At 40.5% G+C, this 26,457-nt stretch overlaps 1 protein-coding gene across 8 annotated transcripts in view; it reads left to right on the top strand.

Annotated features, from left to right (window-relative positions):
* The first annotated feature begins 2,215 nt into the window (after positions 1-2,215).
* Positions 2,216-26,457, top strand: part of msh3 (mutS homolog 3 (E. coli)) — a 150,947-nt gene continuing 126,705 nt past the window's right edge. For 7 of the 8 annotated variants that reach the window (XM_045707204.1, XM_045707203.1, XM_045707201.1 and 4 more), the window contains exons 1-8: positions 2,216-2,506; positions 2,753-2,867; positions 9,271-9,578; positions 10,033-10,275; positions 10,418-10,534; positions 10,832-10,949; positions 11,122-11,261; positions 15,587-15,753. In XM_045707204.1, coding sequence (XP_045563160.1) covers positions 2,315-2,506; positions 2,753-2,867; positions 9,271-9,578; positions 10,033-10,275; positions 10,418-10,534; positions 10,832-10,949; positions 11,122-11,261; positions 15,587-15,753 — 1,400 coding nt within the window. In that variant the 5' untranslated portion in view covers positions 2,216-2,314. The remainder of the gene's footprint in view (positions 2,507-2,752; positions 2,868-9,270; positions 9,579-10,032; positions 10,276-10,417; positions 10,535-10,831; positions 10,950-11,121; positions 11,262-15,586; positions 15,754-26,457) is intronic. The other variant, XM_045707205.1, reaches the window with a different exon arrangement.

Genomic DNA, 26,457 nt, shown 5'->3' with positions numbered 1-26,457 from the left:
TCCTGTGGAAAGACGCATTATTGAATGGAGAGGTGAAAGTGATAGAGCAATTATCAACATTTCACATCTGAATGTAGGACTACATTTTTTTATGTTGGAATAAACATTAATCAGAGAATTCATACCTTTACCCTTCAGCACCACTGTGCAAAACAAGTTATAGACAGAGACACTGCGCTTATAACCAGCAGCTTTGAGTCGGCGGGTGTTGCAGGAGGTATTAAGTGAACACCCTTAGTTACCAATCCAGTTCTGTAATTAGAAAGGAAATCATTGTCGTTAGATGTAACTCAACTAAAAAGATTCAAGCATAACATTGTATAACTTCTGTGTTGATAAAATGCAGTTTATAGTACCGTAATTAAACATGATTTTACACTGTTGCCTGATCCTGCCTAATAAGCAGTGTTTTAAGTGGTGGATTGTTTATTCTTTATTTTACAATATTCTAATAATACAGGGGGTTAGGAAAGAAAACACTTGGCCTGGGGTCGTTCAGTTGTCTTGTGCTGTGGTGCAATGTCTCCCCATTATGCTTGCACCAATCCAATGCTTTTAAATGCATGAGGTGAAATGAAAGTGTGAACACTTCTGGATGCAGGGTATCAGAACGCATTTATTTCCCCAAAATCAATTTGTCCCCCCAATCCCCCTTTCCACTAACCCCTCAAAATCCACCAACCCCGTAGTCACATGTCCCTAATTCCACCTCTCTCTCACCCCCCACCCACCCCACCCCTTCCCTCCATTTCATACTATTACTACAGTCACAGGTAGTCCTGTAGCCACAGCAGCCTCTGTCACCAGGGCTGAGGACTTCCTTTTCATACCCTGTTCATGATAAGACACAAGGGTACCCCTGATGTTAGCCGTTATGAGGTTTCTTCCTACAACAACAAAGGTATATGAAATATTAAATTGCAACATGTAAGTGTTTCCTAGTCTTTGAGCAAGAGCCTTCAGGCCTTTTTTTTTTATCTAACTGGATGGTAATTAGCCTTTGCCAGCAAGACCAAGCCCTTGGTCATTGTAGTAGGAGCCAGTCTTTTCATTATACTGCACTCTGAAGCATATGAAAAGCACTTAAAGCTGCAATCAGCAGTAGAAAGAATAAAGCATCTACCATGTTCCTGTTTGGTTAAAAAGCTATGGAACGAGGCTGGAGAAATGTTACCAATCAAATTCATAGCAAGGACTATGGATGCAAGGACTGACCATCAATGTTACAGCTTGAGGCTATACAGTGTTTGTGTACATTTACTTTGTTAACAAACATTGGAGTAAAACAGGCTTTTATTTTGGGTTCTGGTGGGGTATGACAGTTGAAATAAGCTCACAAGGCATTTATAAGTTATATATTCAAGACTCAATGGGTATATATCATTAATTTAAAAGTCCAAAAATTGAACTAGAAACGGCTGATTTCCCCTATAAAAAACAAATGACAAGTAGCTAGCTAATCTGACTAAATATTTCACCTGTTGTAGTGTTTTACTTATTCTTTTGAGACAAACATTGAAGGGAATTGTTTAACATACCTTGAGTGATGGGAGATGTCATTGCGTGGAATGGGAACAAAGAAATTATATTTAGCGTGATGAGGATAGCTAGCTAATCTTTTTATAGCTAGCTACTGTACATGCTTTAGGTGATACTAGCTATATTAGCTAGCTCAGATACTATGCAATTATGAAAATCAGCGTCTAAACAGCTCTCCAGGTTATAATTAAATCCTACTTTTATAAAGAACCATACTTGCCAATTACATAATTCAGTTGTAGAAGAACTTTCCTTAACTGTTTAGTAAATATTGGTAAATACAGCTCAAAGACAATTTCACGCGAAACCAAGGAATTTGTCTCTAAAAACTCCCGGGAAAACTTTGGGTGTGGCTTCTATAGTGAAATGCGGACTTTCAGTTAAAATCACCATTGAAAGGGTCGCGTATTACACAGTACGATGTGTGGTTTGAATCACTTTTCAGAGGTAACGCGTACCACACGTGGCGTGTGGGATACAACATTCACCATATGAATTGTGTGATTGGTAAGATGTTTCACCTTTTAATGGGGTGATTGGTGGCTTATCCGGCAGCACCCAGCACCCTCCTGGGGCAATTTATCTTCCCTTTTTCGTCTCACTAAGTGTATTGAATTCGCACTCCTTAACAGTAGGCGATAGGTGGCGCTGTATACACTTTTCAGTTGGTTGCCATCCGCCAGTACAAATTTAAAGAAGAAGAAGCGAGGAAAAGACTCGCGTATTCGCAAATATCGAAGCTGAAACAAAGCATGCAATTAATTTTTCGTTATGCATGAGACTTTATATTCGCAAAATATCTGTGAAAATGCCTAAATCAATCAAGAAGTCCTGCACTACCCAGACATCCATAAGTAGCTACTTCGGCGGGTTGAGCAGCAGTGCCTCTGACAGAAACGTTCAATCCGGTATTATCGGTAACTCTGTTGAGCTATGTGCTGGGCTGAAACCAGGACCTAGAGGAAAGGTAAGGACACAGACAGTGCGAATGTTATTGTGTAACTGTATACAAATAAAACATTTAACTCAGACATAGCCCAATCAAAGTACATGACAGAGTTGTGAGAAAGCAATGGCTTTATACTTTGCATGTAACTATTGTTGTTAGCTAACGTCACTTCCTTGCTCTCACACACACCTATATCAATTGTGTTGCACACTATGAATTCAGTTGTATTCTATTTCCCTCTACTGTGTTCTCTGTATTGTGCAGCATAAGCATTCTCCGAATAATAATCGTGGGTCATTATGGAAACGAGCCAAATTGGCCCATAATGGACAGGAAAAGGAGGACATGAACTGTGAGGTCATATCCTGGCGTGTCAATGGTGAGCACCCCTAGCCAAATGCCGTGTTCAAGACAACTCGGAACCCGGAAACGCTGACATTTCTGACTTGGAAACTCGTTGAGAAAGATGAGCACTGAGTTTCCCACTTGAAAAGTATCAAAATCAACCAATAGGAAGCTTCACGCTTTTTTGTTGTTGTTGCATACGTTTATCAGAGGTTGCGATTTTCAGAGTTGTCTTGAAAGCACCATAATACATCAGACTTGATAGCAAGGTCTCAGTCTGAAACAAAGCAATATAATTACTTTGAATGTTTTTATTTTTAAATGTTTTATTTCACCTTTATTTAACCAGGTAGGCCAGTTGAGAACAAGTTCTCATTTACAACTGCAACCTGGCCAAGATAAAGCAAAGCAGTGCGACAAAAACAACACAGCATTACACATGGAATAAACAAACGTACAGTCAATAACACAATAGAAAAAAAAGTATATTTAGCTCCCCGCAGCTACTTGCCCAAGCCTCTCCTTCACCCAAAACCAGATAGCAGATGTCCTGAAAGAGCTGCAAAACCTGGACCCATACAAATCAGCTGGGCTAGACAATCTGGACCCTCTCTTTCTAGTGCAGTGGGCAGCTGGGAGGAGGTGCTCTTATTCTCCATGGACTTTACAGTGTCCCAAAACTTTTCGGAGTTAGAGCTACAGGATGCAAATTTCTGTTTGAAAAAGCTAGCCTTTGCTTTCCTGACTGACTGTGTGTATTGGTTCCTGACTTCCCTGAAAAGTTGCATATCGCGGGGACTATTCGATGCTAGTGCAGTCTGCCACGGGAAGTTTTTGTGCTGGTTGAGGGCAGTCAGGTCTGGAGTGAACCAAGGGATATATCTGTTCTTAGTTCAAAATTTTTTGAAAGGGGCATGCTTATTTGTGGTGGTGAGGAAAATACTTTTAAAGAATGATCAGGCATCCTCTACTGACAGGATGAGGTCAATATCCTTCCATGATACCTGGGCCAGGTCGATTAGAAAGTAGAGGTCGACCGATTATGATTTTTCAACACCGATACCGATTTATTATATATATATACTGCTCAAAAAAATAAAGGGAACACTTAAACAACACATCCTAGATCTGAATGAAATAAATAATCTTATTAAATACTTTTTTCTTTACATAGTTGAATGTGCTGACAACAAAACCACACAAAAATAATCAATGGAAATCCAATTTATCAACCCATGGAGGTCTGGATTTGGAGTCACACTCAAAATTAAAGTGGAAAACCACACTACAGGCTGATCCAACTTTGATGTAATGTCCTTAAAACAAGTCAAAATGAGGCTCAGTAGTGTGTGTGGCCTCCACGTGCCTGTATGACCTCCCTACAACGCCTGGGCATGCTCCTGATGAGGTGGCGGATGGTCTCCTGAGGGATCTCCTCCCAGACCTGGACTAAAGCATCCGCCAACTCCTGGACAGTCTGTGGTGCAACGTGGCGTTGGTGGATGGAGTGAGACATGATGTCCCAGATGTGCTCAATTGGATTCAGGTCTGGGGAACGGGCAGGCCAGTCCATGGCATCAATGCCTTCCTCTTGCAGGAACTGCTGACACACTCCAGCACATGAGGTCTAGCATTGTCTTGCATTAGGAGGAACCCAGGGCCAACCGCACCAGCATATGGTCTCACAAGGGGTCTGAGGATCTCATCTCGGTACCTAATGGCAGTCAGGCTACCTCTGGCGAGCACATGGAGGGCTGTGCGGCCCCCCAAAGAAATGCCACCCCACACCATGACTGACCCACCGCCAAACCAGTCATGCTGGAGGATGTTGCAGGCAGCAGAACGTTCTCCACGGCGTCTCCAGACTCTGTCACGTCTGTCACGTGCTCAGTGTGAACCTGCTTTCATCTGTGAAGACCACAGGGCGCCAGTGGCAAATTTGCCAATCTTGGTGTTCTCTGGCAAATGCCAAACGTCCTGCACGGTGTTGGGCTGTAAGCACAACCCCCACCTGTGGACGTTGGGCCCTCATACCACCCTCATGGAGTCTGTTTCTGACCGTTTGAGCAGACACATGCACATTTGTGGCCTGCTGGAGGTCATTTTGCAGGGCTCTGACAGTGCTTCTCCTGCTCCTCCTTGCACAAAGGCGGAGGTAGCGGTCCTGCTGCTGGGTTGTTGTCCTCCTACGGCCTCCTCCACGTCTCCTGATGTACTGGCCTGTCTCCTGGTAGCGCCTCCATGCTCTGGACACTACACTGACAGACACAGCAAACCTTCTTGCCACAGCTCGCATTGATATGCCATCCTGGATGAGCTGCACTACCTGAGCCACTTGTGTGGGTTGTAGACTCCGTCTCATGCTACCACTAGAGTGAAAGCACCGCCAGCATTCAAAAGTGACCAAAACATCAGCCAGGAAGCATAGGAACTGAGAAGTGGTCTGTGGTCCCCACCTGCAGAACCACTCCTTTATTGGGGGTGTCTTGCTAATTGCCTAGAATTTCCACCTGTTGTCTATTCCATTTGCACAACTGCATGTGAAATGTATTGTCAATCAGTGTTGCTTCCTAAGTGGACAGTTTGATTTCACAGAAGTGTGATTGACTTGGAGTTACATTGTGTTGTTTAAGTGTTTCCTTTATTTTTTTGAGCAGTATATATATATATATATATACACACACACACACACACACACAGCTCTGAAGTGACAACGATACTGAAGAGTCTGCTTAGGAGACAAATACTCTCAACTGTTTGAATAATAAAAATAGAGTTTAAGTTGCCTGTGATGAATGCTGAAAACAAAAACTGTCATTTCTATATGCAGGAAATCCTATTTTAATAATGGGCATGGTAAGAATTGACTACCAAAGTGCGAGTCATAATTCCCATGACACCTTCTAGCAAAATCTGAAAAGCGGTTCCTTCATTTATTCCATAGGATATTTTTAGATTAATTTAAAATAAGGTCTGTGTTTGGTTTAGGCTTAGACCACCTTGCCAATTTTATAACTGTGTAGATATCCATAGGATATAACTCTGATCAATATAAGCGAAGATAAAAAATTTTGTAGAGTGGATTTATGAAAATATGTTGACAAACGTTACGTAGTGAGATTTACACGGGTATCAAAACGTCGAGGCAGTTTAAGCACAAAACACAGACCTTATTTGAAGTAGATCAAGACGTTCTCTATGGAAGACATGAACGGTAAAATAACGAAGGAACCCCTTTCAAGTTCAGCCGCAAGTTATTACAGGAATTATGACGCGTCGACTATTTCTCTCTAAACCATATACCTTTGACTATTACGAGCCTGCTGCTGCCTACCACCGCTCAGTCAGACTGCTCTATCAAATATCAAATCATAGACTTAACTATAATATAATAAACCTTAGTTTCCGGATTTGACCATATAATGACCTATCATCTCGAAAACATTATTCTTTCAGTGACATACGGAACCGTTCCGTTTTTCATCTAACGGGTGGCATCCATAAGTCTAAATATTCCTGTTATGCACAACCTACAGTGTTATTTCATAGTTCCGTAAAATTCTGGCAAATTAGTTCGCAACGAGACAGATTCTGTATACCCTGATTCTGCGTGCGACGAACGCAAGAGAACTGACACAATTTCACCTGGTTAATATTGCCTGCTAACCTGGATTTCTTTTAGCTAAATATGCAGGTTTAAAAATATATACTTCTGTGTATTGATTTTAAGAAAGGCATTTATGGTTAGGTACAGTCGTGCAACGATTGTGCATTTTTTTCCCGCAAATGCACTTTTGTTAAATCATCCCCGTTTGGCGAAGTCGGCTGTCATTGTTAGGAAGAAATAGTCTTCACAGTTCGCAACAAGCCAGGCGGCCCAAACTGCTGCATATACCCTGACTCTGTTTGCAAGTGAAGTGACACATTTTCCCTAGTTAAAAGAAATTCATGTTAGCAGGCAATATTAACTAAATATGCAGGTTTAAAAATATATACTTGTGTATTGATTTTAAGAAAGACATTGATGTTTATGGTTAGGTACACGTCGGAGCAAAGACAGTCCTTTTTCGGGAATGCGCACCACATCGATTATATGCAAAGCAGGACAGGTTAGATAAACTAGTAATATCATCAACCATGTGTAGTTAACTAGTGATTATGATTGATTGATTGTTTTTTTTATAAGATAAGTTTAATGCTAGCTAGCAACTTACCTTGGCAACGTAAAGCAGGTGGTTAGAGCGTTGGGCTAGTTAACGTAAGGTTGCATCCCCAAGCTGACAAGGTAAAAATCTGTCGTTCTGCCCCTGAACCCACCGTTCCTAGGCCGTCATTGAAAATAAGAATGTGTTCTTTGACTGACTTGCCTAGTTAAATAAAGGTTTAAAAAAAAAAAAAAAAAATATATTTTTTAAATCGGCAAATTGGTGGCCAAAAATACCGATTGTTATGAAAACTTGAAATCGGCCCTAATTAATCGGCCATTCCGATTAATCGGTCGACCTCTATTAGAAAGGCCTGCTCACAAAGTGTTTTAGGGAGCGTTTGACAGTGATGAGTGGTGGTCGCTTGACCGCAGACCCATAGCGGATGCAGGCAATGAGGCAGTGATCGCTGAGATCCTGATTGAAAACAGTAGAGGTGTATTTGGAGGGCAAGTTGGTCAGGATAATATCTATGAGGGTGCCCATGTTTACGGATTTAGGGTTGTACCTGGTGGGTTCCTTGATAATTTGTGTGAGATTGAGGGCATCTATTTTAGATTGTAGGAATGCCGGGGTGTTAAGCATATCCCAGTTTAGGTCACTTAACAGAACAAACTCTGAAGATAGATGGGGGGCAATCAATTCACATATGAATCCAGGGCACTGCTGGGAGCTGAGGGTGGTCTATAACAGGCGGCAACAGTGAGACATATTTCTGGAGAGATACATTTTTTAAATTAGATGCTCGAACTGTTTAGGCATAGACCTGGAAAGTATGACAGAACTTTACTGCAGGCTATCTCTGCAGTAGATTGCAACTCCTCCCCCGTCGGCAGTTCTATCTTGATGGAAAATGTTGGGGATGGAAATCTCAGAATTTTTGGTGGCCTTCCTAAGCCAGGATTCAGACACAGCAAGGACATCAGGAATGGCGGAGTGTGCTAAAGCAGTGAGTAAAACAAACTTAGGGAGGAGGCTTCTGATGTTAACATGCATGAAACCAAGGCTTTTACCATTACAGAAGTCAACAAATGAGAGCGCCTGGGTTAACCTCCACATCACCCGAGGAACAGAGGAGGAGTAGGATGAGGGTATGGCTAAAGGATATCAAAACTGGTCGTCTAGTGCGTTGGGGACAAAGAATAATAGGAGCAGATTTCTGGGCGTGGTAGGATAATGCAGGGCATAATGTACAGACGGGTATGGTAGGGTGCGGGTACAGTGGAGGTAAACCTAGGCATTGAGTGAAGATAAGAGTGGTTGCATCTCTGGACGCACTAGTTATGCGGTGAGGTCATCGCATGTGTGGGAGGTGGGACAAAAGAGGATCTGAGGCATGTTGAGTGGGACTAGGGGCTCCGCAGTAAAATAAAACAATGATAACTACCCTTAACAACAGTATACAAGGCATATTAACATTAGAGAGAGACATAAAGCGAGGCATAAAGCAATCACAGGTGTTGATTGGGAGAGCTGGCTAAGACAACAAAGGGTAAGACAACAACAGCTAATCAGCTAAGACAAGGTAGTTGTTTTCTCTGACAACTGCTATAAGCCAGAATGATGAATAAAATGTTATTTGAGCTTACTCTACCGTTTGTCTGGGCGGTTGGTCCTTATGCCTCTGAAAATTTTATACAAAATATCTACAGGAAAGTATTATTAAACCGACTTTTCAAAACACTGGTACTGCCGTTGAGATTTCAATCTCCTGGCACATGGGCAAAACCATATAAACACCTACAAGAGCTTGGTAGGTATATGTGCATGTACTTACGTTGTGCACGTGTATCCGTGCATGTACTTGCTTGTGCACATGATTAACGAACAAGCTGTGAGAGCCATGCACAGAAACTCATTTTGAAGTGCGATTTAATAATACTTTCCTGTGGATATTTTATTTCAAATTTCCAACAATATAAGGATGAAACCAGTGGACACTAGGTAGACTAACTTCAAATGAAGTTTATTCAACATTCTGACATGTAAAGGAGCTGTTAACTATTTTGGAAGCTTCAAATTAGAGAGTGGAGGCTTGTCCAGTCCACACTCAGAATTATAGTAGGCACCCCCCTGAAAATGTTAACCCAAATCAGAAAATGATTTACCTTGAAGGAGAGTGTATAAATATGTACTTTGAAATAATTCAATTTGCCTGCAATCCACACTTTGGGTTTGTTTACACAGCCACTACCAGTTTTCATTTCAACTCTTATCCCTTTCTCCTATCAGAAATCAGGGTCCCCTCCTCTCGAGGGGCAGGCATCCTCTCCTCTTCCACCCTGGAGAGACTGAAGGGCTTCGTCTGCCCTAGTGAGCCCCAAGGCAGAGGCCCTCCTGGGCCCCGGAATGCGGGTGGCGGGCCTGGGGATGTAGGTGGTAGGCCTGGTGACGTAGGCGGTGGGTGTGCTCATGGAGGTAATGGGCCTGGGGATGTAGGAGGTAGGGAGGCTGTGGCCCACGGAGAAATGACTGGTGATCAAGAGAGACAGAAAAGTGAAGAGGAGTGGCGGAGTCCAGAGCCATCAACCAAAAAACAGGTAAGTGATCATCATCACCTTTCTCTTTGATTTTCTTCTAATTAATTGTATTCTGTGAGTTTGAAACTGTATGTTAAAGTTGCTCTATGTAGAAATCGCTCCGGCATTAACTATTTGCTAAAATTCTAATAGTTTGCTTAATTTAAGTTTGTGACAAAAGAAGCAAGTATAGTGTGAAGAATCATTGTACCATCTACACTGCTGTGAAATGTGTTCTCCATAACCAAAAATATTGTATTTTCAGCTGTTTGAAGCTGCTGTACAAAACTGAAAGTAAACTTAAGAACAGGAAGCATAGCAATAGTACACATATAACAGATCTAACGCTTCTTACTTGCTTTCAATGAGAATGACACATCTATAACACACATTTCTATGTGAATTTGGTCATGTCACCCAAAAAGTTACATATTGCAGCTTTGAATGGAAACTTTATTGTTGTGATCCTTCCCAGGCCCTCAGCCTCATTCAGTTTGCCAAGCCAGGAGAAGGAAGAAGAATAAGAAGGGGGGGTGTAATGAAGACTCCTCCAGGAGTAGGGGGTGAAGTCTCTGTGACCAGTGCCCCCTGTAGGATCTCTAAGAGTGGGTACACTCCTCTAGAGCAGCAGTACCTGCAGATTAAAGAGCAACATAACGACGCTCTATTGGCTGTGGAGTGTGGATACAAGTACAGGTTCTTTGGAGAGGACGCAGAGGTGAGAGGCGTGTGCGTAGAGCGGCGAAGAAGCTGAACATCTTCTGTCACCTGGACTATAACTTCCTGAAGTGTGTTAATCAATGTGTGTATGTAGATAGCAGCAAGGGAGCTAAACATCTGTCACTGGTTTGTGTGTGTAGAAAGCAGCGAAGCAGCTGAACATCTTCTGTCACCTGGACCATAACTTCATGACGTGTAGCATTCCCACACACCGCTTGTTCGTTCACGTACGACGCCTTGTCTCCCAGGGCTACAAGGTGTGGAACAGGGCAGATTCAAGATTCTCCAGTCAGGCCCATTACTGTTGCAACTCATTATTGAAGTCAAAGGGCAGACAGAGTATTTTAAGTAATGTAATGTTTTAGGCATACAACTGTTAAATGTCACCATAGCCTTTGTTTATGTGTGATGTTATTGTCTGCCACAGATTAACAGTCAAATGCTATTAATCTCAGACATTCATTTAGGAAGAAAAATAATTATTTGTCAGTGATGACAGATGTTAGTGTTTCTGATTTACGTTTGATTGACTGTGATTGGTTCTCTCACCTCAGGTGGGCGTGGTGAAGCAGACAGAGACGTCGGCCATTAAGGCCTCCGGAGCCAATAAGAACACTTTGTTCACCCGCCAACTCAGCGCACTCTACACAAAGTCTACACTGGTGGGGGAGGGTATCCTTACATATGCTGGTGTGTGTGTTGTGTTATTTACCATATCCATACAGGTGATGTATGGACCAGGCATAAGAGTAGTCAATTGCTCACAGCTGCAGTAGTGTCCTCCTGTGTGTGATGTCTTCATTCCACTATAGTGTGCTTATTAACCCTTGACCCTGGGTATCAGACGTCAACCCAGTGCATAGTCTGGTTGATGTGGAGGAGGGAGAGTGTGATGATGTGGTGACAGATCCTCCAGAGAGCTACCTGCTCTGTCTCAGTGAGACCTGGGATAAACACAGAAAACAACTAATCATTGGGCTGGTGGTGAGTACACACTCAATTGTACGCACACGGGCTCAAAGTGGGGTAATTCAGACCTGAGTTATGTGCACGTAAATGGAACTTCATTCCCCATTTTACACACTTTTCTCTCTAAGCGTATTCTTTACGCATGTGGAAACCATGAATAAAGTCGAGCGACCCTGCCGGTTCCAAGTGGAAAAAGCATTTACTTAATTTTTTTACGATAGAAATAACAGCATACTCCATGCACTGTAATTTATACATTGATAAGAGCTAGGTAAATGAGTAATCAGTTTGGATAAGGGGATTGTGTATGTGTATAGGCCAAATAACAATTGTTTTAGATATATTTTACCTTATCACTGGATATTCATGTGAAACCAGTCATGGTAGGAAATGGAAAAACATATCAACATGTATTCTTTATGCTTGAAGATGGCGCCGGAAAGGATGGCTGCCGTTTCATGTGCTCTTAACCAACCGTGCTATTTTATTAGTTTCTTTGCATTTTCTCTAACTTTTCTTTTGTACATAATGTTGCTGCTACCGTCTCTTATGAATGAAAATAGCTTCCGGAAATCAGAACAGCTATTACTCACCTTGAACTGAACGAAGTATTTCTCTTTAATGAGTCGGAACGAGAGGGATTTACTCCAGACACCCGAACAGGCCCTCATCCTGTCATTTGCAGGAGAAAGAAACAGAAAAGATAACAGGGAAAGAGATTGGAGTGCCTTGTGAGGATCCGCCGAAAAGTGGCTAATCTGCCCTTGCCATCCGTACTACTGGCCAACGTACAATCGCTGGAAAATAAATTGGACAAGCTAAAAACATGTATATCCTACCAACTGGACATCAATAACTGTAATATCATATGTTTCACCGAGTCGTGGCTGAACGACGACATGATTAACATACTGCTGGCAGGTTACACACTGCATCGGCAGGATAGAACAGCAGCCTCTGGTAAAACAAGGGGTGGCGGTCTATGTACACTACCGTTCAAAAGTTTGGGGTCACTTAGAAATGTCCTTGTTTTTTTTTAAGAAAAGCATAATTTTTTTTGGTCCATTTAAAATAACATCAAATTGATCAGAAATACAGTGTAAACATTGTTAATGTTGTAAATGACTATTGTAGCTGGAATTTATTCTTATTTTTTATGGAATATCTACAAAGGCGTACAGAGGCCCATTATCAGAAACCATCATTCCTGTGTTCCAATGGCACGTTGTGTTAGCTAATCCAAGTTTAACATTTTAAAAGGCTAATTGATCATTAGAAAACCCTTTTGCAATTATGTTAGCACAGCTGAAAACTGAGCAAGTGGACAAGTACATTAGAGTGTCTAGTTGGAGAAACAGATGCCTCAACTGGCAGCTTCATTAAATAGTACCTGCAAAACACCAGTCTCAACGTCAACAGTGAAGAGGTGACTCCGGGATGCTGGCCTTCTAGGCAGTTCCTCTGTCCATTGTCTGTTCTTTTGCCCATCTTAATTTATTTTTATTGGCCAGTCTGAGATATGGCTTTTTTTTGTTTGTTTTTATTTTGCAACTCCGCCTAGAAGGCCAGCTTCCCGGAGTTGCCTCTTCACTGTTGACGTTGAGACTGGTGTTTTGCAGGTCCTATTTAATGAAGCTGCCAGTCAACTTGTTTTCTCATGGCTCACTCTTGTCCCTCTGCTCAGACATATGGTGAGCTATATGTTTGGAACCTCAAATCACAGTTTCGAATCGCAATACGTATCGTGAGGTCCATGTGAATTCCCAGCCCTAGTTTTCTTCAATTTGTAGGCTATAAGTTAAATATTATTAGCCACTATCGGTAGCGACCATAAGTAATAAATATTTAATAATTTAGTGTTTGTTCCCTTTCCTTACATTCATAGAATTCCATTCCTCTTTGTTTGACTTAGCCTAACTTTATTTGTTTCTTCAGTAAATGCTGTCCTGTCCTTGTTATTGAGGGTCAAGTAATAGTGGATACTATTTTATGAAGGCCAATTACAAATTTATAGTAAAAATAAATCACGACATGTACAGTAAGCTTATTAAATCATTATGGAGCTCAAACCATTACTTTGAACTTGACGCATGGCGCAAGACTTGGCACTTGTCATCGCACAGTTTCATGATCAGTGCGGGCAATTAGGGTATATTTTATCATACTATTCTCCATATTACACTGCGTGCACAATTATTAGGCAAATTGTATTCCTCGGGATTAATTTTATTGTTGAACAAACACAATGCTCTCAGTCAATCCAAAATGTTATTGAACCTCAAACCTGAATGTTTAACAAAGGAAAAGTGAGTTTTGTCTTTCTCAGGGAAATATATAAGTGTGCAGAATTATTAGGCAACTAAATTACAAAAATAATTTCTCTCAACTCACTTGTTTATTCTCAATTTTTAGAGTAAGTGTAACAGATAAGTAACACAAAATGACAATTATATAACATTTTTGGCCTTTCAAAAATATTCAGTGACCAATATAGCCACCCTTATTTTCAATAACTGCCTTCCATCCATGGAGTCTGTCAGTTTCTTTATCTGTTCATGATCACTTTTCGCTGAAGCAGCAAACACAGCCTCCCAAATGCTGTTCAAAAAGGTGTATTGTTTTCCATCACTGTAAATCTCACGTTTGAGAAGGGCCCACAAGTTCTCAATAGGATTTAAGTCCGGTGAGGAAGGGGGCCAGGTCATTATTCAGGCATCTTTGAGGCCCTTGCTTTCTAGCCAAGCAGTGGAGTACTTGGATGAATGGGATGGAGCATTGTCCTGCATAAAGATCATGGCCTTCTGGAATGCTGAGGACTTCTTCCTGTACCACTGTTTGACGAAAGAATCTTCCAGAAACTGGCAGTAGATTTGGGAGCTGAGTTTCAGTCCATCTTCAACCCGAAAAGGTCCAACTACCTCATCCTCAATGATAGCAGCCCATACCAGTACACCTCCTTCACCTTGCTGGCACCTGACTCAAAGTGGTGCCCTGTGTCCATTACTGATCCAGCCACGGGCCCATCCATTTGGTCCATCAAGAGTCACATTCATTTCATTTGTCCATAAAACCTTTGAAAAATCTGTCTTCAGGTATTTCTTTGCCCAATCTTGACGCTTCAACTTGTGAATCTTATTCAGTGGTGGTCTTGTTTCAGTCTTCTTGACCTTGGCCATGTCTCTGAGCACTTGACACCTTGTACTTCTGAACACTCCAGGTGGGTTTCAGTTCTGGAATACGGTGGGACTGGAGGATAATGGGTTCCTGGTAGTTTGACATTTAATTATTCTCAAGTCTTCTGCAGTTAATTTGCGCCTTTTCTTCCCCATGTGTTTTTTGCGCCCCAGTTGACTATTCGCAACAAAACGTTTGAATGTCCGGTGGTCACACCTCAATAGTTTAGCTATTTAAAGAGTGTCGCATCCGTCTGAAAGGCATTTTTACATTTTTGGCTTTTCAGTGTCAGTTAAATTTATTTTTTTGCCCATTTTACCTGAGGTAATGAGGCTGCCTAATAATTATGTACACCTTGATATAAGGTGTTATTCACTTTCGCCACACCCTCCCTCATTACACAAATACATATCACCTGAAAATGATTAAATCCAATAAGCATTCAAGTTTATATGGTTTGGAGTTTGAAAATGTGAATAGAAATAATGATAAGATCAGAATACTCACTTGCCTAAAAATTGCGCACGCAGTGTATGATATTGTATATTACTTCCAATTTTACCATTGATGAACTGAATATTGAAGCTTTCAGAATTAATCAAACCACCTTTTTCATTTCTGCGTAAAGGCTCTATTTTTTTTCTTCGATTTTTTTTTTATTCCATTCCGTTTACCTTTCTTTCCTCTGTCTGTGTAGTTGTTCCTGAGGGTCGCTATCAATAGTGGATAATATTAAGCTAAAGTAGTGCAATAATTTGGTACCTGCAGCCTATTTGAATCATTATTTAACTCAGACCAAACTTAGCAGTTTAAACCTGGAGCCTGGTGCACGGTTCACAATGACTGGACTGTTGTCATTACAGTTCCATGATTAGTGAGGATTAGGGTAGATTTATAGGACTATTATTCAACTCCTATTGTGCACTTTTCTCACCTTCCAATATTTTATGGATTGAACCAGTATTTTTTTTTTTTTATTGATCAATATATTTCGTATCTAAAGGCTTTGAAAACCATTTTTCATTATCCATAAATACTTTCCTAACCCTAAATATTCTGATCTTGTAGATAATTGAATCTACCAATTGGTGCTGAAATGTAGACAAATATATATATTAACCCGTTCTCTCAATGTGTGTGTGTGTGTGTGTGTGTGTGTGTGTTAGGCGGTGCAGCCCAGTACAGGTGACGTGCTGTTGGATTGTTTTGTGGACGGCTCAACGCGTTGTGAGCTGGAGGGGCGAGTCTTAAAGGTCAAACCTGTAGAGATCCTGGTGCCCTCTGACCTCTCAGACTCCTCCCACAGACTGCTGCAGAGCATCGTCACTGCCAGGTAACCTCTAACCCTGACGTCTCATTCTCCTCAGACTGCTGAAGAGCACTAAAGCTTTTGTTTGCTACAAAAGAAAAGGTGATGCATCTCCCAAAAAGACTGGGACATCAACAACAGCCTAGTTTCTGGCTGGTTTGGAAAATAGACATGAATACATTTGACCTCTTACACAGCCTGATTCTGCTCTGACCTCTGCATATATTAAAGTATTTTCATTTTATAGCATGCAGTGAGAGGGAGGGAGGGAGATTCAGAATAGTGATGGGGCTGGGATTCAAACCCACGTGGGGGTTGTGCATGTGTACTACAGGTGGTGTTGTTTCCCGCTAGACCAGCCTTTGGCACAACCTTTGCAGTTGTGCCATCTCTGACTGGGTGGCAGTGCTAGGTGCTGAACACTAGGGGGAAGTAAACGTCTGTGTGTGAGAGTGAGAGAGAGATATACACACACTGTGCGCTCCTATGATCTACCCTTTTACCCCAGAGTTAATTTAAAGTCATTGTTTTGGTAAGCATGAGTTTCCACTACATTTATTACACCAGTCAATTCCTTTTTAAATTCATGAGGGGATGTGAACAAGGAAACATTGTTGTACGTTCTCTAAGTGACTGTGAACACTGAGGAGAAGGTAATGTCAGGTTCTCATCTCCACTAGTCATAAAGCATGGCTGCCCAACCCTGTTCTTGGGTTTCGCTCCAACCCTAATCTAGCACACCTGATTCTGATAATTAGCTGGTTCATAAGCAAATCGGTTTACTTACAACTGGGGTTGGAGTGAAAACTTACCGGGGGTAGCACTCCAGGGACAAGATTGGGCAGCCCTGGTCTAAAGATTTACTCCTCACTGCTGATGGTCTCTGAGTGATGTCATTTATGAGTGAGTGGCTGCAGGATGCAGGGATGTCTTCTGCACTCTTAACTTTCCTTCTCTCCCATCCCTTTCCCTTTCTATTCACACTCTTCTGACCAACTTCCCACCTGCTGTCATTTCTGTCCCTTTCTCCCTCATCTTTCAATCATTTTTCATTCTAACTCATTTATTTCCTTTTTCTTTGTTCTCATTTTATGACGTCTCTTTCTTTCACAGCTTTCTCTCTTATTCCTTTCTGCCATGTCTGTGTGAATCTCTTAACCTCATCTCCTCTGCCCTCTCTTCTGTTGAAGAGTGTGTGTGTGTCAAAAAGGAGATGATCTCACATTCTCCTGACCTTGTGAATTTCATGTGCATTGTGTAAAAGTTGTTTTATATGGTTAGCCTGGTGTTTTATTTTTTATTTAATTTTTATTTAACTAGGCAAGTCAGTTAAGAACAAATTCTTATTTACAATGACCGCCTACCCCGGCCAAACCCAACCTGGACGATTCTGGGCCAATTGTGCGCCGCCCTATGGGACTCCCAATCACGGCTGGTTGCTTGGAATCGAACCATGGTCTGTAGTGACACCTCTAGCACTGAAATGCAGTGCCTTAGACCGCTGCGCCACTCGGGAGCCCTATATTGTGGGTATATCATCTTCTGTATGATGACATGTGTTTTAGCATCTCCGGGTGCTACTAACGTTAACTTGACTTGTCTTTGGTGGTGGGCTAGCCAGAGAGGCCCCTTTAGTAACAGTCTCTGTGTGGTTGTCACATGGCTGTCAAGTGACCAGTTAATGAGATCCTGGGAGGGTTCCAATGTAGGTGCTGTGTCAAGTCTTTCACGCTGCTAAAATGTAAGACCCTTAACATTTTCACGGTAACGTTCACATGCGTAGGGTTGCAAAATTCCACCCGTGATTTCTGGAAAACTTTCCCCAATTCCCAGGCTAAAGGAATTTTGCAACCATACACATGCACACACTGATGTCAGTGTTGGACTTGTGAGGTTTTCTAGAAATCACAGGTGGAATTTGGGGAATTTTGCAACCCTACCCATGTGAATGTTATGGTGAAAATAAGTATTCAACCCCTTTGTTATGGCAAGCCTAAATACGTTCAGGAGAACATTTTTGCTTAACATTTTACAATTGTAGAATAGTGAAAATTCACTTTGTCTAAGGATGACAGAGAATTAGTGTAGGGGTCTATGATCCTACTCTGATATACCATCCTACTCCATTATCATGTGAATGCTATAAGGTCCATAATCATATCCAGTGGGTATACCAAGGTTGCGAGCCTTGCGTCACCACTTGGAATCAAATGTATTTATATAGCCCTTCTTACATCAGCTGATATATCAAAGTGTTGTACAGAAACCCAGCCTAAAACCCCAAACAGCAAGCAATGCAGCTGTAGAAGCATGGTGTAGAAGCACGGTGGCTAGGAAAAACTCCCTAGAAAGGCAAAAACCTAGAGAGGAACCAGAAATGCTATAAGATGCACGTGTCTAGGTTTACCGTTATGCAATTATTAAGAGGCTAACACGGAACCCAAACCGGCTGCGCCATCGTGCATGAATGTATTTTGTCCCCCCACTCCCAACGCGATCACGACACGCAGGTTAAAATATCAAAACAAACTCTGAACCAATTATATTAATTTGGGAACAGGTCGAAAAGCATTAAACATTTATGGACATTTAGCTAGCTAGCTTGCACTTGTTAGCTAATTTGTCCTATTTAGCTAGCTTGCTGTCCTGGGATATAAACATGGAGTTGTTATTTTACCTGAAATGCACAAGGTCCTCTACTCCACCAATTAATCCACACATAAAACGGTCAATCGAATCGTTTCTAGTCATCTCTCATCGTTCCATGCTTTTTCTTCTCTTGACTTTATATTGCGATTGGCAACTTTCATAAATTAGGTGCATTACCGCCACTGACCTCGTTCGTCTTCAGTCCCCCACGTGGGTATAACCAATGAGGAGATGGCACGTGGGTACCTGCTTCTATAAACCAATGAGGAGATGGGAGAGGCAGGACTTGCAGCGCAATCTGTGTCAGAAATAGATCTGACTTCTATTTTAGCCCTTGGCAACACAGACGCTCGTTGGCGCACGCGAGCAGTGTGGGTGTAGTAATTGAATAATATAGATTTCTAACAAGGAGCTAATATCTTGCAATCAATGGCCGAGCATTAAATTATTGAGTTACAGATGCACAGTTGGAGACCAAGCATAATTGCTATGTATGTTGTGAATAACATTTACCATTAGACATTTCACCAAATAATAATTCAAGAAATATTACTCAAATGTGAGAACTACATTTAAAAGTGATCAGATTTTATTACAGTTCCGCAATAAGAATACAATTAGCAAATGGTACATACCAGAAATCTTCACGATAAAAATACAAAATATTCTATGTCTTAACAGTATAGAAAATTCACCGCTATGATATACAAACGTAGATCGGTTTACCAATGACTCCATGATCAGTGTTTAAACCATGACCAACATCTGCTCTTTAATTATTTGTTCTTCTTACTTAAATTTTATTAAATTTTTTAGGTATTTTCTTAACTGCATTGTTGGTTAAGGGCTTGTAAGTAAGCATTTCACTGTAAGGTCTACACCTGTTGTATTCGGCGCATGTGACAAATAAAATTAGATTTTGATTTAAACCCAGTTTTTATTCTTCCAAGAGCACTAAATCCCAGTATATCCCATCGTCTAATTAACTTCACTTTGCATGTCCCAAAACATTCAAACAAAAAGCATGAAAGCACACGCATTCTTGGATCTACTCATCAAAAACCTTATCTAAATTATATTGCCGCATTCCTGTGTCGCTTGTCTTTGAACTGTCCGACGAACAGAATAACAGTTTCTTTGTAACAATAAATCCATAGAACTTACAGTACAATGAACCATATCAAAATTCATAGCTCTTCATGAACTCTTGAAACAATCCAAACATGACAATTTAATTCACACTAACATAAATTTTGTTGATTTCAAGTTTCGTCAGTACTTACCACTCCTGGTGAGTGACCCCAGGCCACGGCGAAGGTGTGACTCTCTCCTATGAGATATAAATATACAGACATCCGTCTGGATAATGCCATATTGAATCAATATAGATGTAGATGGGTAAAAATAAGAAAAATAGACAATGAATATCCCTTTGAGCATGGTGACATTATTAATTACACTTTGGATGGTGTGTCAATACACCCAGTCACTACAAAGATACAGGCATCCTTCCTAACTCCGATTCCGGAAAGGAAGGAAACCGATCTGGGATTTCACCATGAGGCCAACTGTGACTTTATAACAGTTAGAGTTGAATAGGAGAAAACGGAAGATGGATCAACAACATTGTAGTTACTCCACAATACTAACCTAAATGACAGTGAGAAGAAGGAAGCCTGTACAGAATACAAAAATTCCAAACCTTGCATCCTGTTTGAAGTAGTACTTTAGTGTCTTATTGCAAAAACATTTTGACCTGAATACAAAGTGTTCTGTTTGGGGCAAAAAAAACTCTTAGTGATGGCTGCATCATGTTTTGGGTATGCTTGTCATTGCTAAGGACTTGGATGTTTTTTAGAATAGAAAGAAAAGGAATAGAGCTAAGCACAGGCAAATTCCTAGAGGAAGACCTGATTGTCTGCTATCCAACAGACACTGGGAGACAAATTCACCTTTCAGCAAGACAATAACCTGAAACATAAGGTCAAGTATACACTGGAGTTGTTTACCAAGACGATATTCAATGTTCCTGAGTGGCCTAGTTTCAGTTTTGACTCAAATCGGCTTGAAAATCTATGGCAAGACTTGAAAATGGCTGTCAACGATAGCAATAGTAAACAACGAACTTATAGGGCTTAAAAAAATTATAATTACACTACCGTTCAAAAGTTTGGGGTCACTTAGAAATGTCCTAGTTTTTTTATGAAAAGTGAATTTTTTTGTACGTTAAAATAAAAATCAAATTGATCAGAAATAGTGTAGACATTGTTAATGTTGTAAATGACTATTTCCAGCTTTTAATTAAAAAAAAGGAATATCTACATGGGCGTAGAGGCCCATTAGCAGCAATCATATCTTGTGTTCCAATGGCATGTTGTGTTAGCTAATCCAAGTTTATCATTTTAAAAGGCTAACTGATCACTAGAAAACCCTTTTGCAATTATGTTAGCACAGCTGGAAACTGTCTATAGCTGGTATTTTATAACCATCTCTAGCTAGAATGGAAGTCAGCTGGAGGCATTTTGTGTTTGTGTCTGTGTTTTCAACAATTGAATCCTACAGACTAATATATGGTTGGTTCAATTGGTTGTCTGTGTTTGTGGAGTGTGTTGCTGTTAAAGAGAATCCTCCAATCTCTCTCTCTCTCTCTCGAGCGCTTTGGTTGTCTTGGAAACAGCAAGAGATGACAAAGCCACAGAGTCCTTGAAATCACAGGAGAGAGAGACTTTCATAGGAATAAATACTTGTCAGGCACAAGCAAAAAATGGGTACTGTATGATGTTGACAGACATTGAAGATTCAGTAAAACAAATAATAGTTTTTTTCCCCCCACAAAATTAAAATCACAGTGCAGTTATCACAAAAAATATTATTTTCTATGTTATTGGCTAACTAAACGGTAGCCTATAAAGGCCTGGGGAAAGTTGTGTAATTTTAGTTAAACCAGAAAGGAAAAGGCGAGCTTTAGGCTACTTTGAATTTGCCAAAACAAGACATTGCGAAATACAGATTACTAAGACATTCCTTCTGCCTGCCCCTTCCTCTCTCTCCCTCGCGCTGGCTCGCCTGCCCTTCGCTACTGATGCGAGTGGGTGTTCAGTCTTTGGCCTGTTGTGTGTAGAATATCCTAGCCTATTCATTGATAATGGGCTCTGCTCTACTGAAATTGTGAGACATTGTAAGCCAAGAAATTGCCAGATACAGCATTTTATTGCGAAATGCAGCTTTTGATTATCGATAGATAGGCCTAGTGCACAATTCTGACTCTGTCTGTCTGGTGGCCGACCTGCCTATACTGTTTACATTTACATTTAAGTCATTTAGCAGACGCTCTTATCCAGAGCGACTTACAAATTGGTGCATTCACCTTATAATATCCAGTGGAACAACCACTTTACAATAGTGCATCTAAATCTTTTAAAGGGGGGGTTAGAAGGATTACTTTATCTGTTTCCCTCCCCTCTTTCCCAGTCCCTCGCTAGCTCGCTATGAAAGATGCAGGTGTTTGTGTTCTCGGAAGTACTAGTCTCCTCCGTTCCAAAAATACTGAATCTTCCGTTGGCTCTGTTTGCGTAGACTGTGTTAGACCCCTTAAGAGTCTATATTATTGAGAAATTAAGGCCTATATAGGGCTGCTATGGTGACCGTATTACCGCCACACCGGTGGTCACAAGTCATGACGACAGTCAAATCTACGTGACCGTTTAGTCACGGTAATTAGGCTTCTCCAAGCTCTGATGCTACTGATGGTCATTAGTAGCGTACCACACTTGCTAACTGCCTGCTACTCTATTGTCCCTCTAATCATTCTGACATCAATGCAAATGTTTTCGAAAATCTAATCAAACACCTCATGAGTGCCCATGAGCTCATGTTGCATAACATTTCTGTAGGCTATGCAATTGCTTGAGAAACACAGAATATTGATGGGCTCTATTAAGAGAGGGTCCCATCAGCTTTCTATAGGCTGGGCCTACTAAATTGTATTTATCAACTTTCCTAATATTAAGCACATTGCTTCACTTTAACACAGGAACATAGCCTACCTGGCTGGCATGAAAATGAACCATGGGAAAAGCGTCCTCCATTTGTTATTTAAGTGCATAGATGACATGTAGTTTTTTTCCCATGCCCCTGTTCTGAGACAGGTGCATGATAATGGTCCATTCTAAATCAAAACTAATTTCACACATATGATTTAGTATATGTAAAGACAGTCAATTAAGAATAGGCTATTGCCACACATCAGACTATCACATGAATGATGTATTATACTGAATGATGCCAGCTTGTGCATTAAGGCAAGAAACAGCGCATACCTTTTTTTTGCGACTTTTTGTAATCATAGTCGCACACCTCATGTATCCTAGCCCATAGGCCTATATGTTTTGATAAGGTTTGTATCACAACTAAAGTGGACAAATAACTTCTTAAAATTAAGCACATTAATCTGCTTTATAACCGGTATAGAGCCTAACTGGCATACATACTGGAGTGTGTTTCAAGTTTGGGGATGATAAACTAACTATTAGGCTATCAGCATTTTAAGCTAGACGATCAGCCTCATTGCTTTGAAATTTTTTTTGATGCGAGTGGTTGTATTAATTTGGGATCTATCTCATCCCACAACTGTCCCAGAGTTTGGCTTATTTATTTATTGCACAGAAGGACAAGTTGACCAATAGAATAGGTCAAATTCTGTACTATGGGGATAGTAGATTGACATAGGCTAGTGCTTTTGCTGTTTGTTATGCCTACACATATTGTTGGCTTACGAAAGTAGGCTAAATGTTCTAACATCTTCAATATACGCAGTGGAATTCGATAATAGGGACGTGCGCAGTTGCGTCCTCTGTGTCTGTCTTCATTCACTTGTAGCCTACTTCTTTCCTGAAATGCCTGTGCGGGCATTGGCTACATCTGAGACAGCCATGTGAGTGAGAGTTTCATCGGAGCACGACAGCCGGGACAAGGGAATTATAATTAGCCTATTATATTTGGCCCAACGGCCACTTTGACCGCAAAAGGCATGGATTTTTTTAGGGAGCATTACGGCCACACAAGGGGGATGCTGCCGGGAAATTCAAGGACTGGTGAGAATATTATCAAGTGCTTGTCAAATTGTGAATGAGAGACTGATTAAGTGTGTGCAGCTTGCAACTTGTGTCCCATCATGCAGCCTTAGAATGTATAAAAAATCTAAACATATAGCCCAACATTTGTATTACAACTATAGTTGCATAAATAACTCTAAATTAAGCAAATAGGACCAGTTTCTTTGTTAACTGCTCAACACAGAATAGCTTCATGTGTGCATTTCCTTTTAAAATAGTTTGGAGAAAATATCCTTTCTATTTTATTATTATTATTATTATACCTTTATTTCAACAAGGAACACAGACTGAGACCAAGGTCTCTTTTACAGCTGGGCCCTGCGTATACATGTTTACACATACAGTTTAGGTACAATGATATAAGAAACTAAACAAGACAAACAATCATAGATAACACAAAAAAATACAGCAGCAAATTACATTTACACACAAGTTATTCCCCTAACAGCACAAAAACTTGCATTACCTGAAACAGTTACAAGCAATACAAAAATCCTCCAATACATTTTTTAAATGGGCAAGGGGGACAAGAGGCTCAAGTTTAAGTTTAGTCTGCAGGCAATTCCATAAGCAAGGAGCGTAACAGGAAAAGGCAGCCATACCCAACTCTGTGGAAATCGCATGGGCCTCAAGTGTAATCCATGCTTGAGACCTGGTTTTAGGAATTCTAATATTGATGAGTGATGATAAATAAGAAGGTAGTTTATTCAGAAGTGCTTTATAGACAAACACGAGAGCATGTTGTTCTCGTCTCACAGACAGCGAAGTCCAACCTACATTTTGATATAAAACACAGTGGTGAGTTCTGTAGCTAGCACCCGTAATAATAAACCTAAGTGCGCAATGATAAGTAGCATCCAGCGATTTAAGTGTGGATGCCGTAGCATGCATGTAAATAATATCCCCATAATCTATAACAGACATAAAAGTAGCTTCCACAATTTGTCCTCTATTTGTAGAGGACAAACATGTCCTGTTTCTATAGAGGAAGCCTAGCTTGATTTTTAGCCGTTTACAAGGTTCGTCAATATGCATTTTAAGAGACAATTTATCATCCAACCATATCCCTAAGTATTTATATGGAGAGACCTGATTAATTCGAGAGCCATCTAAGCTCGTAAGTGCAAGTGTATTTTCAACCAACTTTTTGAATCTAAAAATCAGAATGTGTTTTCTTTGCATTTAAAACAAGTTTCAGCTGACCCTTGTAATATCTTCATCTGTCTCCAATAGTGATAATGCTTGGGTAGCCGTTGAAGCGATAGAGTACATGACAGTGTCATCAGCATATAAATTAATTTGACACTTTCTTATCTCATCACCGATATTGTTTATGTAGAGAGTGAACAGTAATGGACCAAGTATAGAACCTTTTGGGACCCCTTTGACCAACTCCAATGACTCCGACTGGATGCCGTCGACTCTAACAGCCTGACTTCTATCCTTTAGATAGTCATGAAACCAACAACAGGCATCCAATCCCAGTCCTATTGACGACAGCTTACCCAAATGTATCACATGGTCTACAGTGTCAAAAGCTTTAGACAAATCTATGAACAAGGCGGCACAGTACTTACTTTTTTATTAAGCTATGTTCAATTGTATTCTTCATACTATAAAATCATTTTAAAAATAATGCCACGGAATTCTAAACAACTCTTGGCCTCTAAATGAACGAGTGTAGCCCGGAATTCTAGCCATATCAGGGGCTAACATAAGGACAACGCAGAGTATGCTTTTTTGTTCTTCTGAAATAGACTACATTGTTCATATGTTTCTTTAGACCTGTCCAAAATAAATAATGGATTTATTGTTATGGTGTAGGCTATATTAAATGGATTTATTAGACATTTTAAAATGTAGATGTTCCAAAGGTCTGCATCATTGGCTTGTAGGTGTGTGGAAACCAGGAGATGCTAAATGTTTTTATGCTAATTAACGGTCAATTACCGTGAGACGGGCAGTTATTTGCTTGACAATCACCGGCTGACACAATTTCATGACCGCCACAGCCCTAGGCATATATACATTTCTCAAAAAGTGTCCACCCCAAAAATGTGGAATAAGCAGGCTTTGATTTCTTGTCAAACAGGTAGAAAAGGGGCTCTTAGAAAACATCTACCAGAAAAAGTATTAAAAGATTTTAAAGTACATCAACACAAATGTTTTGATGTACAACACTTATAACAAATATCAACACTTACAGTGCCTTTAGCCAGAATAAAAAAAATATAAAATTGCAATTTTGTTGTCACTGGCCTATACAGCCCAAGTGTCAAAGTGGAATTATGTTTTTTGATGTTTTTGCAAATTAATAAAAAATGAAAAGCTTAAATGGCTTGAATCAATACATATTCAACCCCTTTTATGACAAGTCTAAATTAGGTCAGGAGTAAAAAATTTGCTTAATAAGTCACATAATCAATTGCATGGACTCACTCTGTGTGCAGTAATAGTGTTTGACATGATTTTTGAATGACTACCTAATTTTTGTACCCCACACACACTTATCTGTAAGGTCCCTCAGTCGAGCAGTGGATTTCAAACACAGATTCAACCACAAAGACCAGGGAGGTTTTCCAATGCCTTGCAAAGAAGGGCACCTACTGGTCGATGGGTAAAATAAAAAAAGCTGACAATGAATATCCCTTTGAGCATGGTGAAGTTAGTAATTACACTTTGGGTGGTGTATCAATACACCCAGTCACTACAAAGATACAGCCGTCCTTCCTAACTCAGTTGCCGGAGAGGAAGGAAACAACTCTGGGATTTCACCTTCAGGCCAATGGTGACTTTAAAACAGTTAGAGAGTTTAACTTCTTTGGGATAGGGGGCAGTATTTTCACGGCCGGATAAAAAACGTACCCGAATTAAACTGGTTACTACTCCTGCCCAGAAACGAGAATATGCATATAATTAGTAGATTTGGATAGAAAACACTCTAAAGTTTCTAAAACTGTTTGAA

Source organism: Salmo salar, chromosome ssa24 (genome assembly GCF_905237065.1).
Source record: "Salmo salar chromosome ssa24, Ssal_v3.1, whole genome shotgun sequence".
NCBI classification, from domain to species: domain Eukaryota; kingdom Metazoa; phylum Chordata; class Actinopteri; order Salmoniformes; family Salmonidae; genus Salmo; species Salmo salar.
The sequence above is the reverse complement of the archived record's forward strand: the minus strand, read 5'-3'. Positions and strand labels throughout refer to the sequence as shown.